Source organism: Homarus americanus, unplaced genomic scaffold, assembly GCF_018991925.1.
Source record: "Homarus americanus isolate GMGI-L3 unplaced genomic scaffold, GMGI_Hamer_2.0 scaffold51859, whole genome shotgun sequence".
Classification (NCBI taxonomy): Eukaryota; Metazoa; Arthropoda; class Malacostraca; order Decapoda; family Nephropidae; genus Homarus; species Homarus americanus.
The window spans coordinates 1,090,933-1,107,840 of NW_024711292.1; the positions used below are offsets into that span (position 1 = coordinate 1,090,933).

The 16,908-nt window shown below is 35.8% G+C and overlaps 1 protein-coding gene across 1 annotated transcript; it reads right to left on the reverse strand.

Annotated features, from left to right (window-relative positions):
* Positions 1-1,006: 1,006 nt before the first annotated feature.
* LOC121869406 (sesquipedalian-1-like) lies at positions 1,007-16,617 on the reverse strand. The gene is made up of 7 exons (XM_042370785.1): positions 16,527-16,617; positions 13,660-13,781; positions 12,929-13,070; positions 12,574-12,691; positions 11,903-12,091; positions 3,175-3,269; positions 1,007-2,263 (listed from the first exon to the last, which is right to left on the reverse strand). Exons 3-7 carry the CDS (start codon positions 13,013-13,015, stop codon positions 1,913-1,915), a joined length of 840 nt encoding a protein of 279 aa, XP_042226719.1. The 5' UTR covers positions 13,016-13,070; positions 13,660-13,781; positions 16,527-16,617; the 3' UTR covers positions 1,007-1,912.
* Between the last annotated feature and the right edge of the window lie 291 nt (positions 16,618-16,908).

Here is a 16,908-nt window from a genome sequence, read left to right on the forward strand (position 1 = left end):
TATTATTATTATTATAATTCAGCATGAAAGGCAGTGCACACAATTAAACAAAAATGACTGAAGCATCAATCTCATTTTATAGCCAAGGAAGAAGACGTAACCTGCAAGATAGTAAAACCCCTGCCAGTGATTTCCATGATCAAGGTTCTCAATATGTTCCAATGGCAGGCTACATGGATCATCTTAAGATTAGAAAACCCAATTTATTTCACCTGTGATTAAATTAAACACCCAAACAATACCTAGAGGGTAGTCTTGAAAGTGATCCAGCCACACTGGTCAATAAATCAGTAACATCTGTAAAACAGCCTCTCATCCAGCAGAACAACGAACTAACTCCTAGCTCAGTGGTTACTCCAAAAGCCAGTGAGACCTTAGGTTCACAAGATTAAAATCCTAGAAAAGTTCACCCTTCACCTACCAAAGGAGGGAGGAGGGATGGTAGGATGCAGGAAAAGTGGGATGGAGGGAAGGAGGAGCGGAGGGAAGGAGGGATGGAGGGAAAGGACAAGAGGGAAAAAAACCAGATCACCAGATCACTCATTTCCTCCCTTAAGCCATAAAATGCGATTTCATGCTTCAACCTCCATTGATGAAAGCCAACAGTATGATCTGCAAAATTCCAAGTCAGCAAAGACAGGGATGGAGATCTAGTGCCACTACTGGGCTTAAGAGTTCAAAGCATTACTTCAACCCTGCTTTGCTGGGTGAGGAGCTGTTTAACAGCTGGTGTTGAATCAGTGGACAGTGCAGCCTATCCCTGGAACATGGCAAGACCCTTGAATATAGCATAAAATGGCAGAGTTTTTCCAATGGAAGATCCATAGCTTCTAAAAATACCTTTATTACCAGTATACATTAAAACAAAACAGTAATATATATATATTATATATATATATATATATATATATATATATATATATATATATATATATATATATATATATATATATATATATATATATATATATATATATATATATATATATATATATATACTGTATATATAAAATAGAGATGGGAAATCTCTATCTGCATTATGCATATTGTTAAATTCTAAGCAAATGTTGCAATGTCATGTAATCCATAAATATTAGCACAATTGAAGAAGAGAACATGAATCAGTAAGCCTAGTACATCTCTCAGTGAAGGTAAGTGTATACTGCACTGTACATGTTTCCAACATCATACATAATCACTCACCGATGGGTCACATACAGTACATTACACTGAGTCGAAAAGGAAGCCTTGAAAATTTAAAATTACCTGACCAATCACTTAAGCCTTAGTAACTGAATAGATATATGTAATGATGCTATTTCCCTTAATATCACACATTTAATAAACTGTAATACTATGGAGTTTAATACCTTTCTCAGTACTGTAAGCATTTTTTTAATATTGTCCTGTATACAGTATACTGTACTGTATTGTACTTTAAACATTAACAATAGATATTATTATGGCATTTACCACCTTCATAAAAGCAGATTTGATATACAGTATCGTATGCTTCACAACAGAAAGCTTAACACTGATAACATATTTTGGGTGAGCAGCTAAGGTTCCATCACAAGGTTTGGTTTCATAGTGCTAATATTACAGTACAATTAACATCATTAGCAGAGTTGCTACTTCTGTTAACTGATGACTCTAATACAGACCACTAACTCTGGCCAAGAAGGTTACCACACCACTTGATAAAAGAGTACTGTACCCTAAGTGAAAGTTAACCTTCTGAAACAAAGGTATAAAATGTTATCCCTGCACTGTTACAATGAGCTCAGGTAAAAAATCAGTTGAAAAAAAGAAGTATTTTACAATTCTTCTATTCACGTAGGAAACTCCATTATCTATTCTAAGAGCAATAATAGATATATAAATAATGTTGTTCCAACATTCAAATTATATTTTAAATGCTGATAAGGTCCATTACAACAGCATTTTCTGTGGATGCTGCATCAGCTGGTTGATTTTCACAACTTGGTATAACATTCTCTAAGTTTTCCCATTTCCCTTTACTATCATGTTTGCCTCTTTTAGTTCTGCCAAGTTCTTTGTCTCGTAGGATTGCCACTCCATACTCCGAGTGCAGTTGTGCGAATGTCCGCTTGTTGAAGGTGATGTGGGCCACAGACGGAGGTGGTGGTGCAGGGCGTTGAGGGACTGTTGTGGGAGTGAGGTAATGACCTCCTCCCCCCGATACAGTATTTGCTCTCATGCGCATTGCCAAGGAAGGATCTAGGGTAACTTCATTAGAACTCTGTAAGGCAAGGTGGGATTTAAAGATATGGATGTCACTGGTCATTTGTTAAAGCTCATTAAGTTATAAGTACAGTATTATATTAATCCAAGTTTCAGTAGCAGTTCAAGATCTCTTTATAATGTTCTTATCTAATAATGTAAAGTATGGAGTACACATGAGAGCAATCACACACATTTATTTAAATAAATTAGTCATGGGTGAGTTCCACATATCAGCAAAACTTGGTCTGACTGTACATTACATGAGATTGCTAATCTCTAAATATGTACATAAATCTTGAAATACAATACAATGGTCTAATGCACCTACAATACTCATTAAGAAAAGAACCATATCTGCATAGTACAAATAATCAAAATCATCCTGAATTTGGGGAACATTTGGATTCATAATACATCTGTCTTCAAAACACTGCCATAAAAACTCTCCATTAAACTATGATCACAATTACAGTACTGTACTTTAATACTGTAATGCACCCCCATTCATAACATAACACTACAGTACTGTTGTACACCCACACGCCAGGTTTATTATGCAATACCCAAGATGTTAAATTGACAGAAAAATAAAATAGCCACGAAATAATATATCTAAATACCAAAAAAATATATCATACTAAGGTAGCCAGAAAATAACATGCTATGATATAAAAAACAACAAAAAATATCATGCTAAATCTGTCACATAATTTGGGGCCAGATCACAGATACAGGAGGAAGACAGAAAGAGAGAGACAAGGAGGAGGAGGATGAAGAGAGAGAGAAAGAAAAGAGACAAGGAGGAGAAGGATGAAGAGAGAGAGAGAGAGAGAGACAAAGAGGAGGAGGATGAAGACAGAAAGAGACAAGGAGGAGGAGGAACTAGCAAGACACTAAAGCTGAAGTGTCTGTAGTAATAACTCTCACCTGTGTTCTGTTGAATGGGTTCTGGCGCTGGCGTTGAGGGGCCTTGGGAGGATGCATGTTATTGTCGTCACCTCCCTTCCCTTGTTTCTCTGCATCTGGAAATTGACCCCCAAAAAGAAAGAAAAAAATCACAGGATATAATTATCAAACAGATGAAAGTGCAAGTGTCATGTGGGATACTGTACTGGTGTGTGAATCAGTGCAAGAGATTATGACTGAAATTTTTTTTTGGATTGCATGCCATTTAATATCCATCAGAAATATTCCATGATGTAAGTAGAATTATGAATATGGAAATTCTAGGAGTTATTTGGTTCCTCTGAGTACAAGTTTGTCAATTGAGACAAAATTTACAAAGTACCCTGTATTAGCATTTATAATGATTTACAATGGTTATGGGAGTAAGGCATGCAAGCAGTGGACACTTGTGGAATTTAAAGCAATATGAATGAAATATTTATATAAAAAGTCACAAAGGAATTTCAAAGGACTGGAAATTGCTGACCAGTGGAATGAGATGAAACTGGGAGAGCTCACATACTGTAGACACTACTGGGCCTCAGTTGCCACACATCATGATACAAAAGCAACTCCTAATTAAATGCACATCAGAAAAAGTGCTTCACATTACTAGGAATCCACATCACACTATATATATGTATGATGAGATGCAATAATGACATTCCTTATCCATAAACATATAAAGAAACTGGATATGAAGAGAAAAAACACTGAGTTTAAGTGAAAATTGACAGATGGGAGGAAGGAAGGTTGTAAGAATGTCCAAGTATGATTAAATGAAAAACTAAGGAAATATTTGGTCAGGGTGGAAGATTTTGGGAGAGGTTTTACATAAAGCCACCTATGGTACACTTCAGTGGGTTACTGCGTATAGAATTTAGAGACAGACATGATAAGAGGCAAGATATGTCACACTGGGGGAGTCGGTCCCTTTGGCTAATGGTGCTCATGCTAACAGCAGCATCACAAGGCATCTAAAGAATACAAAAACTCTTCATATCTTTCATAGTTGTCATATATACAGTGTGTTCCAGATAAATGTATACACACTGCCTTAAAGATTTTCATGGAGATGTAGTGAATGTTTGGATAACATCTGCAGTATTATCTTCATTTATTGAAGAGCTCAAACATCAACAAGTGATGAAAAAATTGCTGTTGTAAGTACAAACATTCAAGTGATCTCCATGAAAATCTGTATAGCAGCGTGTAGAAATTTATCTGGGACACCCTATATGCAGGTACTGTACAGTATATACAGTACTGTATTTATTAAGCTCTAATTCTGACCTGATACAATAGTAATAGGTGAGCAGCCTGAGTGTAAGTTATGGCTTACTGCCTGATATTCTGATCAACAAGACTCCACCTGTAGAGTAAATTCTATGTCCCTTGTATCTAATGTTCACAACACACCAGAGTACACACAATACTTCATTACCATTGTGATGCCCGGGATTAACTACTGTGCTCTCAAACATAATAGAAAACAAAGTGCTAAATTAATATAAAAATAACTATCACTTTCTTCTGGCCCGTCTCTAAACTGTACACCAAACCCTCCCCACACTGATATCCTACAATGGTAAAATATTTTTGTCCTGGCCAGTCAATTATAGCAAGCCTGTTTTCATGTATGTGTGTGTGTGTGTGTTTTAAGATACAGTAATATTTCCGTGGGCCGGAATCCCTCAAACCCAGAACTCTCTGATAGCCGGAATTGAAATTTTCTCGGAAATCGTTCCCAAAGCCAGAATTTTCCGGAAAATTCCAGCTTTGGGAACGATTTTCCAGAAAATTCTGAGAAAATTTTCCCAATACTCATAAAATTCCAAGGATAGGGGAGTTTTTTCCAGGTTTGAGAGATGAAAATCATGCACATTTTCTGGAAATTCCGGTCATTTTTCCGTTACCCTGAAAATTCCGGGGATGAGGAATTTTTATCCGGCGTTCAGTCGTCTCATTACCTGGAAATCTCTAATTCCCAGAAGTGCTCTGCACCAATTGTTCCGGCTAACGGGGATATCACTGTACTTGATTACAGGTCTTACCTTTAAAACTGTTAGAGGTACTTTGAGATTTCACTATTCTTTGTAACATCTTTGTAACATTAGTTGACACTAATCTGTTTTTATTAATATTAACATGTAAACCATTATAACAGATACACTGACAGTCATCATGTGCCTCAGAGTACAACTTGAAACTCATTTCTAAACTTCAAAATTGCTAAAGAAATTGCAGTATACAGCTCCTCCGAGACTTACGACGGGGTTAGGGACCCAAATCCAGGTCGTAAGTCAGAATGGTAGTACGTCGAAAATGCTTAAATAATACCTGTACATAGAAAATCTATAATGGGTGTCTCTTTTTCTTCTCAGCACCACAAAACTCTCAGTTTTAAGCTTGCCAGCCATTTTAAAGTGAATTACAAACGGAACTTTAGTCTGTGTACTGAAATTGGGACTCGAAAATACGTAATTTGACAAAATTTTGGTACGACTGAGGCAGGTCGTAAGTACGGGTGGTCGTAAGTCAAGTAGGTCGTAAGTCGGGGAGGAGCTGAAATTATAAGTGATTCCTCCAACATTTTCTGTTTCATCAAAATAAAAATTATTCCTTTTTCTTAAACCAAATACTGTAAACCAAAACCAACAATGGGTCACACTCTAAAACACTCACTACAAAAAGAATTAAGGAGTTGTAACAGAAAATTTCCTAATTCCGGTAGCTTTGAGGAGCATAACCCTACAGCAGTAAGCATCATCACTCAGAAAACAACTTGTCCAGTAACTTTGTAGTTGGTTATATTCACATAAAACATGACCAAAGGTCACCTGAAGATGAGAGCCCTGCCTGTAGCTTTCTGACAATTGGGGACCACAAATCCACCAAAAACCATCATAGTGAAACCATCTACAGTATACACATGCATTTCCCCAATCCCTACACAGTACACCATCTGTACCAAGTTGAGACAAAATTCTGTAGGGTATTACTGTAGTAGCACAGTTGGTTTTAAAAATTTTAATTTGACCACACACACACAAAATTACAGATAAGCATGGGTACGTCACCAAAGAATGGGACTAAATGTGGGGATATATGTGCAGTCTCGTTCAAGATTCTTCGAACACTGCTGGAAACAGCTAGCAACTCAAGGCCGTTTGTTTACTATAGTAAGCAGTATAATATAATACGAAACAACAAAGCCCAACCATTAAATTAAGCAACGGGGAACGAAGTAACCAATCACTGATCACTTTAACATTTCTTCATAATTTTTACTACGTACTACAGTAAACAAACGGCTTTGAGTTGCCAGCTGTCTCCCGCAGTGTTCGAAGAATCTTGAACGAGACTGTACCTGTATAATGCAGAGCTATATGGCAAGTTACACTTATCTCAATTCTTGGCAAGAAGTGATCAGTTAGACTGAACTGAAACTTTCAATGTCTTTCTCTGAGGTTTTAGATCTTCAAAACAACATATGTGGTTAGAACTGCTTCTGTTACAACTGTACAACTGAATGATATGAACTAAGTGGACACAGTCACTATGTTACACAATGGAGAAAACTTGAGACCTTGAGTGAGTTGAAATATTTCTTATATGAAGTGTCTATCACCTGTTGGTGCTTCACACTAACAGTCATACCATTGGCATTATATACTGAAGGATATCTACGTAGATAATAACTTGTGCTAATATTACACAAATCATAAGCAAAACTGTCCAATGTGCAGTACAGGTACAGTACTTCATTTAAGCACAAATACTTAAGAGTTGTCAACTCCTGCTGTTATTAAACTACTACAGTAATAGAGAAAATTAAACAATGAGATTGACAAGAAAAGGTACCGTGACCGACATGACAGAACAAGGTAGAAGGAAGAAAAACGGAAGAATAAAATGCAAAATATCACAACCATCAGAGCCCCACTGACTAGCCTGATCTATAGACAGGGGACATGACATGCTCCTGCCAAAGGTTACACTATCCAGCTGGATAAGAGTAAGTAATGTTCACAGTTCCACATCTAGTGAATCAACTTGGGCAGGCTGGTGAAGGCAAGCTGTCATGGTGGTGGTATCACAGGTCACTTGTTGACAATTTCTAGGCTACAAAAATTATGCTGGTAGGCTGGGTTCTTAGCCATAGGTAGAGTGAGGGGAGGACAATATTTGGTTGGCATTAGCATAACTTTATTTATAATCAGGTGCAGAGCTTGTGTTTATATTCATAGTTTAAGACTTAAAGTACTTCATGAATTATTTTTTCTCATGCAATCATACAAAATACATTCACTGTCTGTCTCTTTTTATTTCATCTTTAAACAAAATTACTTCTTCTCAGCATGAAAGGTGGCTCATTCAAGACCTCCTCAGTACTTCAGAACCCATACACTGCTGAAGGCAAATATCCAACGAATTTCTGGTGGTGACTTGAGTAAACATCTTGTGGGGAAAACTGCATGAGAGAGCCAATACAATCAAGTAAAGCTAAGACTAATAAATTCTATTCTTAAAATCTTAAAACAAAATCTCATGAGATACTAATTATACAGTAGTATTTGTATTTAATATCTCCTATACCATATCTACCACTCACCAAGGGGCATAAAAAATGTATTTGCTTTAATTATAAAAAAAAAAACCAGTACGGTACCATATTTTTTGGAAAAAGTGCGACAGGCTGGACAGTATCACTAATAATATAAACTACTGTATAAACACACGAGGTTGGTCTGGTCTAGACAGTAGCAAATAGGGTTCACAATATGTTGACCTTACAAGTCTGAACCACAAAGCTGAGCAAAACTGATGAGTGTTACTTGCCATTGTGAATGAAGAACCTGACACTCTTGCTCTCTTGGCTCCTGGTCTACTAAATTCTTTCCCTCCTTGGAAGCTTCTAACATAACTCAGGGAAAAACAGTGTAAATATTGGAAAAAAAAGTAAAAAAAAAACAGAAAGACAGAGAGAGAAAATATGTCAGTTTTATATTTGTGTGAAGACTAAAGCAACACCTTCTACATAGTATATACATTAGTGACACAATCTTATAATATTCATGATAATATCTGTACAGTGCCATCAACCCACAGCTGCATATCCCCAAACAACAAATGTTCATTAGACACTGAAGAAAAAGTTCTCTCACAGAACACAAAAATCTTTCTCTCATAACCCCTTGTACATCCTGCACAGTAGAAAATGACCTGTTCTATTAGGACTGTATACACACCTTACAGTTACACAATTTATACTTATCTACTTTTGCAATGTATAGTCAACTATTAAAGTCCATTCACCTCTCCCCTTGAACTACAAACCCTGAGATTGAGATTCATAAACTCAAAGGAGTAGACTGATACATTATTCTGTCCATAAATACTTCAATTTCATGAGTCTGAATCTCAGGGTTCATAGTTCAGGTGGGAGAGGTGAACGGACTTTAGTAATTGACTGTACAACTTTAGGATAGAGAACAATAACAATACATGTACATTCTTCCTCCGACATTGCCATTACTGAACATCTCTATACCTTGATGTGTCTGAAATTCATATACAAAGCATAAAACAATGTCAGAATTCTGAGTGTTGGATTGATTAGCCTAAGTGAAGCTCCTGTCTACTGCCTGTACTGAGAGCCTAGTTATAGTCCATCATGATTCAAGGGAATAATCCTGTTTGAGAGCCAATGAACCTTGTGACCTTGAAAAAATAAGTTAATGGCATTCTTCTCCAATCCCAATCTGGTCCACAGGAAGATACATACTTGGTAAAAATTTTGAAAGCCTCACTCTCATCTTTCATGGCAGTTAAATGTGGTGGTGTACAATAAAGAGAAAGATAGTTAGATGGATGGACAATCTGGCAAACAAATAGAGGGATTACTAAAGGACAGCCTATGGTGCACTAACTAGACAAGTTCTACTAAAGGTGACTTTATCTTGCCTGTACAGGTACAGTACTAGTGTAATAATTCAAACAAAGATTTAGGATTATGTTGATAATCAAACTAGACCCAGATAATATTAATTTTATGAAGCTACAACCCAAACTACCCATTACCCAAGGTGTTTAATCATCAGGTGAAATAAGCTGGAGGAGGGCTAATCCTCATGAGAAAATATATACGTATAGGTCTTTTATAAACCATTATCCATAACCTTGATGAAACTTTTGAAATGAGGGGGCAATAATTTAATACTCCAGACTTCCATATACAGTATCAGTACCTTAAAAGACTCATGTACCATTAGTAACAAGATTTTTTTTTAGCCCTGTAATATTGTTTTCAATAATATTACTTGGATAAATATTGATTTAAAACTCTCACATTACTCATTAAAAAATCTTGTAAGGAAATTTATAAAAAAAAAGACATGAAACACATGAAGATTAAGACACCCAAGCTTATTTCACTTGATGAGTAAACACACTAATGCTACTTGGGGTTAGGTTAGGTTAGTGTCAAGGATAGGTTATGTTAGATTAGGTTGGGTTTGGTTAGGTCGTTGGGTTAGATTTCAATGTTAAATTAGATTGGATTATATTAAATAAAGCTAGGTTGGTGTTTGGGAGTTTAATCCTCTGGTAAAATAAGGTATGGGAAACTACTGTAATCTTCATGTGATCTGCTAATCCCCCAAGAGTTTGAATGTGAAGATACTGACAACTGAAGCATCCATCTTAGAGCAGAAGGAGCTAGTAGGCATACGACAATTGGGCACAGTGGCATAAACCTTGAGGATAAACATATGAACTTCCACCCATTGAGTTAAAAAGTATCTCAAATAGGCAAAGTAAAATTAGCAGTCATAAAAAGCAAGAAAGATCTTTAACTGAACTTCCACCAAACAAAAATATATGAGTCAAGAAAATAGAAGCATAAAGTAGAAAAGATAAAAGATGGAAAATTTAGTAAATAGACATCGAGTGAATGACTATATAATTAACAATATGGATGATCACCTGAAGATTAGCCCCCACCCTTAGATTATTTCATCTTAAGATTAATTTAATTACTGCAACTCTACCTAGAGGGGAGGAGTTAGTTTGGGTAAGGTTAGTGTTGTGTCAGGTTAAGTTAGGGTGAAAAAAATTTTCACCTCTGGGTGCCGGGTAAGCTACCTGACTACCAGCCATGATGACTTGGGTACACGACAGGTTCTGAGATTCTACATAGTCTTAGGATGGTTAATCTTATGGTGAATTAAGCTTTGGGGCTAATCTCCAAGTGATACAATAAAATTCCTGATAGTACAGTACATACAATACTAGTAAAATTCAACAAGGTACTGTATATATGAAACAAACTTAAAGATAAAGCTATTAGCATGATGAGTGAGAAACTATGTTAACACAAAAGAGAAGAAAATTCAATACTTAAAAGTCAACTCCAAAGAACAAATACACCTCAGGTCTGATGTCATTAACATACTTTCACATACACAAAAAAACAATTTCAAGAAATGCACTATAAGTTTTAATGTTTGGTTTGTATACTGCAGTGTATTTTTAAACTATTGTTTGATGTTCATGTACACTTACTAAAAGATTATTCTGCACCTTTATGGGGTTATACAATATGACACACCAGACCAAGAAATATGATAACACTCATCACGGCTTCTGTCGCAGTGATCGTTGAGGATGGTTTCAGGGCCAAGGGTGCAGTATATTTTTTTTACTGAGTGCACGGAAAAATGAGCTGGGTCCATACAACTACGAAATTGGGCCTTTTGTTTTAACCTCATACAGAGTGCTAGAAAAGTCCCTGTGCACCTGCAATAATTAACAAAATAGTTGTTCCTTTACAGTTATATACTATTCCTTGTTGCACTTACAGTAAAAACTGGAAATGGTTACAGTAAATGTTGGAAGTGGACACCATTCCCAATATTTTCTGTAAGTACAACAAGATAAAGTACGAAGGTATAACAAGGAACACCTGTACGTATAGTTAATTATTGCAGGTGCGCAGGGACTTTTCTAACACCCAGTAGTTTCAACCTCCGATTGTTATTGATAATTTTAATAAATTACCTGAATTAAGACTGACCAGTTATATATATATATTTATGATACCAATGAATTATAGTAAACAATTCATTATCATTCAATAAAATGCAAGATTTGCAGAATTAGGTATTTGGCAACACAATGTGAGGCCTGTACTGTACTGCAATATATAAAGGTGAACCTGGCAGAGGTATCAGTGGTTTCCTGGCTGTCAGTGGATGAGTGTTTGTGGTTATATGGTTACTGCAGCATTAGTCTTTTTAAGAAGATTATTTCCAAATAGTGAAATAGGCTGTACAGTGAAACCTGACCAAATCAAGTAAATTATGAAGGGCTCTTGAATGATGCAAAATTTGAATTAGCTGTACAGTTATTACAATAAAAAAAGACAGGAATACAATTTTGTGCATTCCACAAAAAGTACAAATAAAAGGACAGAAAAAAAAATATAGGACTGGAGTTGACCTTTAAAGGATACCTTACAAAACATAGTACTATAAGAAAGCAGGACACAACAAACAACACCAATAAACTGAACTGCATAAAGAAATAACAGAAATACAGACACAGAAACAAGAAGTAAGACTGTCTATTGTAAGCATTATTAAAACTCTGGTTATGGAAGGAGAATCTCTGCATACTATGATAACTTGGTAATGATGTTGATACTAACCATTTAGTTCATCTAACTGTTTCTGCAGCTCAGCCACCATTAGCTTGAGGTAGTCATAGGAAGCACGAGCAAGTGCCTTCATCCATGCTTCCAGAGATTCTTGAGAGTCAGCTGCAAGGACGTAGGTTCTCCCTCCCCCACCATGAAAGAGTAACTTGAATGTGAACTGGTCCTCACATTCTGCCAGTTCTAGGGATAGAGTAAAAAAACACACACACAAAAAAGATTACCAATATGCATTTTATGTAAATCCAAAAAAATCCTTATCATGCCAAACTTCAATGTTATAGAGCTAGCTTTCAAGAATGCTACTTCCTTAAAGCTTGTGTAAAGACAGAGAACCTCATCTGTGGGGGAACTGTTTCACCATGTGCTTTCCTTTAGGGAGATGACTACCATAGATATATGGTATTAGTTGGAATTATTCACATGATATTTCTCTACTGTAACATGATTATTGATAAAGCATTGTTGGGTAAAATTTTACATGAACTATCATCATGTGTAAATACTGTACTATTGTCCATTACAAAGTAGCAAAAATATAAGTCAAGAATATTCAGAAGACTAAACAGTACTTAAGTTGCTGAAAACCTCAGTCCTTACTTAACAATTAATATGTCACATCCACACACAAATATGTTTCTGACTTCTTATACGAGGATACTTACCAATAGTACAGCCCTCAAGAATGATGACACCAATGGGTTCTCGGTCACCTTTCTTTTCAAAGTAAAACAGCAAGTTTCCCTTCAAAACAAACCATCGTCTCTGGAAACTTTTATTTACCTGAAAAACAAAAAGTAATTACTGTACTAGTAATACCACATGGCTGCATCAATAAAGTACTGTACTACCATTACAAGCTCACTAGAGAACATACTTGAATATACTGTACAAGTACTGTACTATAATTTTCTTTGGAAGTACAGTACAATATTTGCAGTTGTAAAATATACAGTTAATACATATATACCTATAGTATACTGCATATTTTCAATATTAACCCATAAATGAAACTCTCACCTCGCCCTTCTTCTGCAGATATCCTTCTTTATCAATCTGTGATGGAGAGATACTGTATGCACACAAATTTTTTTCATTGATCTTCATTTTGAAGAGCAAGGGCCGTTAAATTCTAAGAAACGATGTCGTCAGTGAGGAAAATCTGAAGAAATAAATGAGTTCTAAAGGATTATCACATTCTAGCTTTCATTACTATCCCCTCCCACAAATAGTAAAACATGCAAGGCCACGTAAACATCTGGGTATCTAGCATGTATGACTACTGGTAAGTTTTGTAAATTATTCGCTATCTGTACACTGTATTAGGAAAAATCCACATGACAGGGAAGTATTAATATTTGAATAATCAAGTCAGTCAAACTTACTTGTAATAATTGAACTACCTAACAGCAAAATATCATCATTTCACAGCAAATAACATTATGTAATACTGTACAAACTCTTCCTGCTTAATGATCTACTACACTATGTCAACACTCTTATACTGTACTATGAGCCATACAAAAGTTTCAAACACCACTAAACACCCAACATCAAGTCACTGTATCTTTCTCTGTTTATAAATTTCCTACAGATATCAAAATATTATTACAGTATAAGGATCAATTCAATAATCTCCACCCCAGCTTATTTCATCTAAAGATTAACCATTCTAATGCTAACCTAACCTCACTCCCCCAAATAGTTAGGATGGTTAATCTTTAGGTGAAATAGGTTGGGGTATTACTTACCTATCTAGGCATTAGGGTGGTGAAAATGATGACTCTAGTTTATAAATTATCATTCCTTTAATGTCTTTGGTTCTTTATTGTGATAACTTGAAGCTATCCTTGAATATCCACAGAAGGGGACACTGAAAAAGATAATTATGGCCATGGTGAAATTTTTTACAGAAATAACTTAAATTTATTAATTAAAATTTATTCAGTAAAATCACTATACAAGATTACAAAGTCTAGGAAGTATATAAACAATACATACAAGTATATAGGTCAGCATGCAAATAGACAATGCAGGTATACATAAAGTGTACATAGACTGTAGCCAGGCAAGTACAGTATACTATTTCCAATGTGTCTTTCTATTGACTCGGGCACAACTTACTGGTGGTATCAAGCTACTCTTTCATCAACCACCTGATTATGACTAAAACAGTCAAATCAAGGACCACCTGAAGAATCTCCACCCCAGTGCCAGCCAGAAGAATTCTCCCTCCCTACAACCTAACCCAACCTAATCGAACATTATGTGAAGTAGTGTGGATCTCAGGTCATGTAAGTGTGTACATCAACTATACAGGTCACATCAAGGTCACAGAGCCAACACACATTTGATCTGACCTCACCTGAAGAATCTCCACTCCAGCCCACTCCACCTTAAAAATATCCACTCCAGTGCTAACTGAGGTGATCTAAAATCGGTTACAGTCCAACTCGGCCCATCATATACCAACTCAGACCACTTTGGTTAACGAACTCGGACTAAAAAGTAAAATTTTACACATTTATTTTTGCATGAATGATAAAAGTACAATGATAAAAAGCAGCATAGATTGTAAGTGGGGGGGAGGGGGGGAATTGATTTTGTTATTATTTATCTTTTCATTCTATCTTATTAATATATTAATGTACATAAGTGGAAGAAGTTACAACCATTGCACTGGAGTTCTTCCTGTTGGGGACGTATTATTGCCATGCATACCGAGCATTGGTCAGCCATGGTCAAGACTCAGAATGTGACTAATCCTGTAATCTAAAACCAACACAGAAGGCGACCTCACTTTGCCTGGAGACCTGACAACGATAACCTGACAAAATATGACGGTTGAGGATAACCTGACCACAAGATTTGATGTTGACGAGTTCCACAGCAATTTACATAACGAGTTACTTAATGCACAAAGGCAGGACATACCATACAGAAAACTCAGATCAAATAACAATGACCCCAAATAGGTAAATAATTATTTAAATAATATTATTGGCCAAAGGAAGGCTATAGGTTGGAGAATAAATCGTGAAGCTTACCTCCGAGATTATTATAAGGTATTGGCCAGTAGGGTTAAGACCGAGATAAGAAAAACAAAGAGGAATAATGAGCTGAAGGTAACAAGGGAGGCAAAGTTAAACCCCAAGGGATTCTTTCAAATGTATCAAACTAAAACACGAGACAAGATTGGACCAATACCAGCGAGCTAACTGATAACGTCGGAGAAATGAGCAATAATCTGAACAGGTATTTTTCAACGGTTTTCACCACCAAAAATTTAAACATGATACCCGAGGCACCGACTATATACAGATATAGTGAAAAAAATATATTAAGTAATGATGTTAGTAAGCAAATAGACAAGTTAAAGCCTGATAAGTCACCAGGTCCCGATGAGATATTTCCAGAGTATTAAAGGATGTAAGGACGAGCTTAGTATGCCCTTAGCAAATTTGTTTAACATGTCAATAAAAACGGCTGTAGTACCAGAATCCTGGATATGGAATGTAATACCGATTTTCAAGAAGGGAGATAGATCACTATCCTCTAACTACTGTCCAATCAGTTTAACATCAATATTGTAGGCAAATTGCTGGAAGCAATAATTCCAAACCCTATTCAAAATCACCTAGAGAAGCACAAGTTAGGAATGTGAATCATGGTTCATTGATCAAGTTCTACTGACATAAACGCATAAAATTCGTCCTTCATACCGATTGAACCCTCGGTATTCACTCACTCACATAAAACATATCTCAAACTCATTCCTGAACCTCTAGTGGGTGGGTCGAGTTGGTCATTTAAGATGGGCCGAGTTGGAGGTGCACCCTAAAATCAATAGTCTTGGACAGTTTCATATGAAATCCAAACTACTACTGGTGGTTGGCTGCTTTTTATTTACATTTTCTAGTATATTACAGGATACTTTATTTTATGGCTGTAATCCTCAGCTTACCACATCATCCATATATAAACAATAACAATATGGTGTTTGAGCAAAGCTATGTTTCATGATCAAGGGTGTGGAGCCATGATGTTTCTCATAAAATTAAGTGAATGACTAAGAAAGGTTAGGTCGATTAGGTATATTAACACAAAACAATAATACAGTGATGACAATGTAAAGGAATACGGTTAACTGTAGAAATAACTTTTGTAATTGAACCAAAATTTCTGGAAATACAATGTTAATGGTGCTAAACACTTAACTTACTACCCAACCTTACCTAACGTCTGTCCCACTATTACCAATACAGTAAAAGTATTAATACATTGAAATATTTAGTTTGGGTTACACTTACACACATACAGTACAAGGTCCCAACACAAATGAGGCTGGACACTACAGGCTCACAGAAACCTCTACCAGAATATTGTACAGTAAATAGTTCAGACGGGCAATTGGTCTGAAATACAACCATTAAAATTATCTAATAAATCCTGGAAAACGGATGAGATAATCTACACTCACGTCACTGTAACCTGAGAAACACTCCCCTAATATTTACTCCAAATTTATAATACCTTAACATGTCATCTACCTCTTCAATACCTGCTACTGGCATTATATAAACGAGCACCATTATTATATACATTTAATAAGACTTACTGATGTGTGAGCTGATCGTTACTCTCTTAATGGCCCAGGGAATATCGTCTACTATATCAGGTTTACAATATCTGGTTAGCTGATGGACTCGATTAAATTTATCTTTAAAATACTTATATAAATATAATATTTATTTAAACAAGATACAAAACTCATACATAACTTACTTTATTTATGATCAGATTAATAAAATGTAACGGTATTAATATCCATTTCATGATCCGTAAATATTGTTTGTTTTGAGTGCTATTTGGGTATTTTTTCCCAGTACTAAATATTATACAACAAATTTATTAACTTTTGGATGGTTTTGCTTCTGTTCTTCATTGTGTTTAGTCTTTACTCCCATATAGGACAGTTTCTTAAGAATGGTAACCTGTTT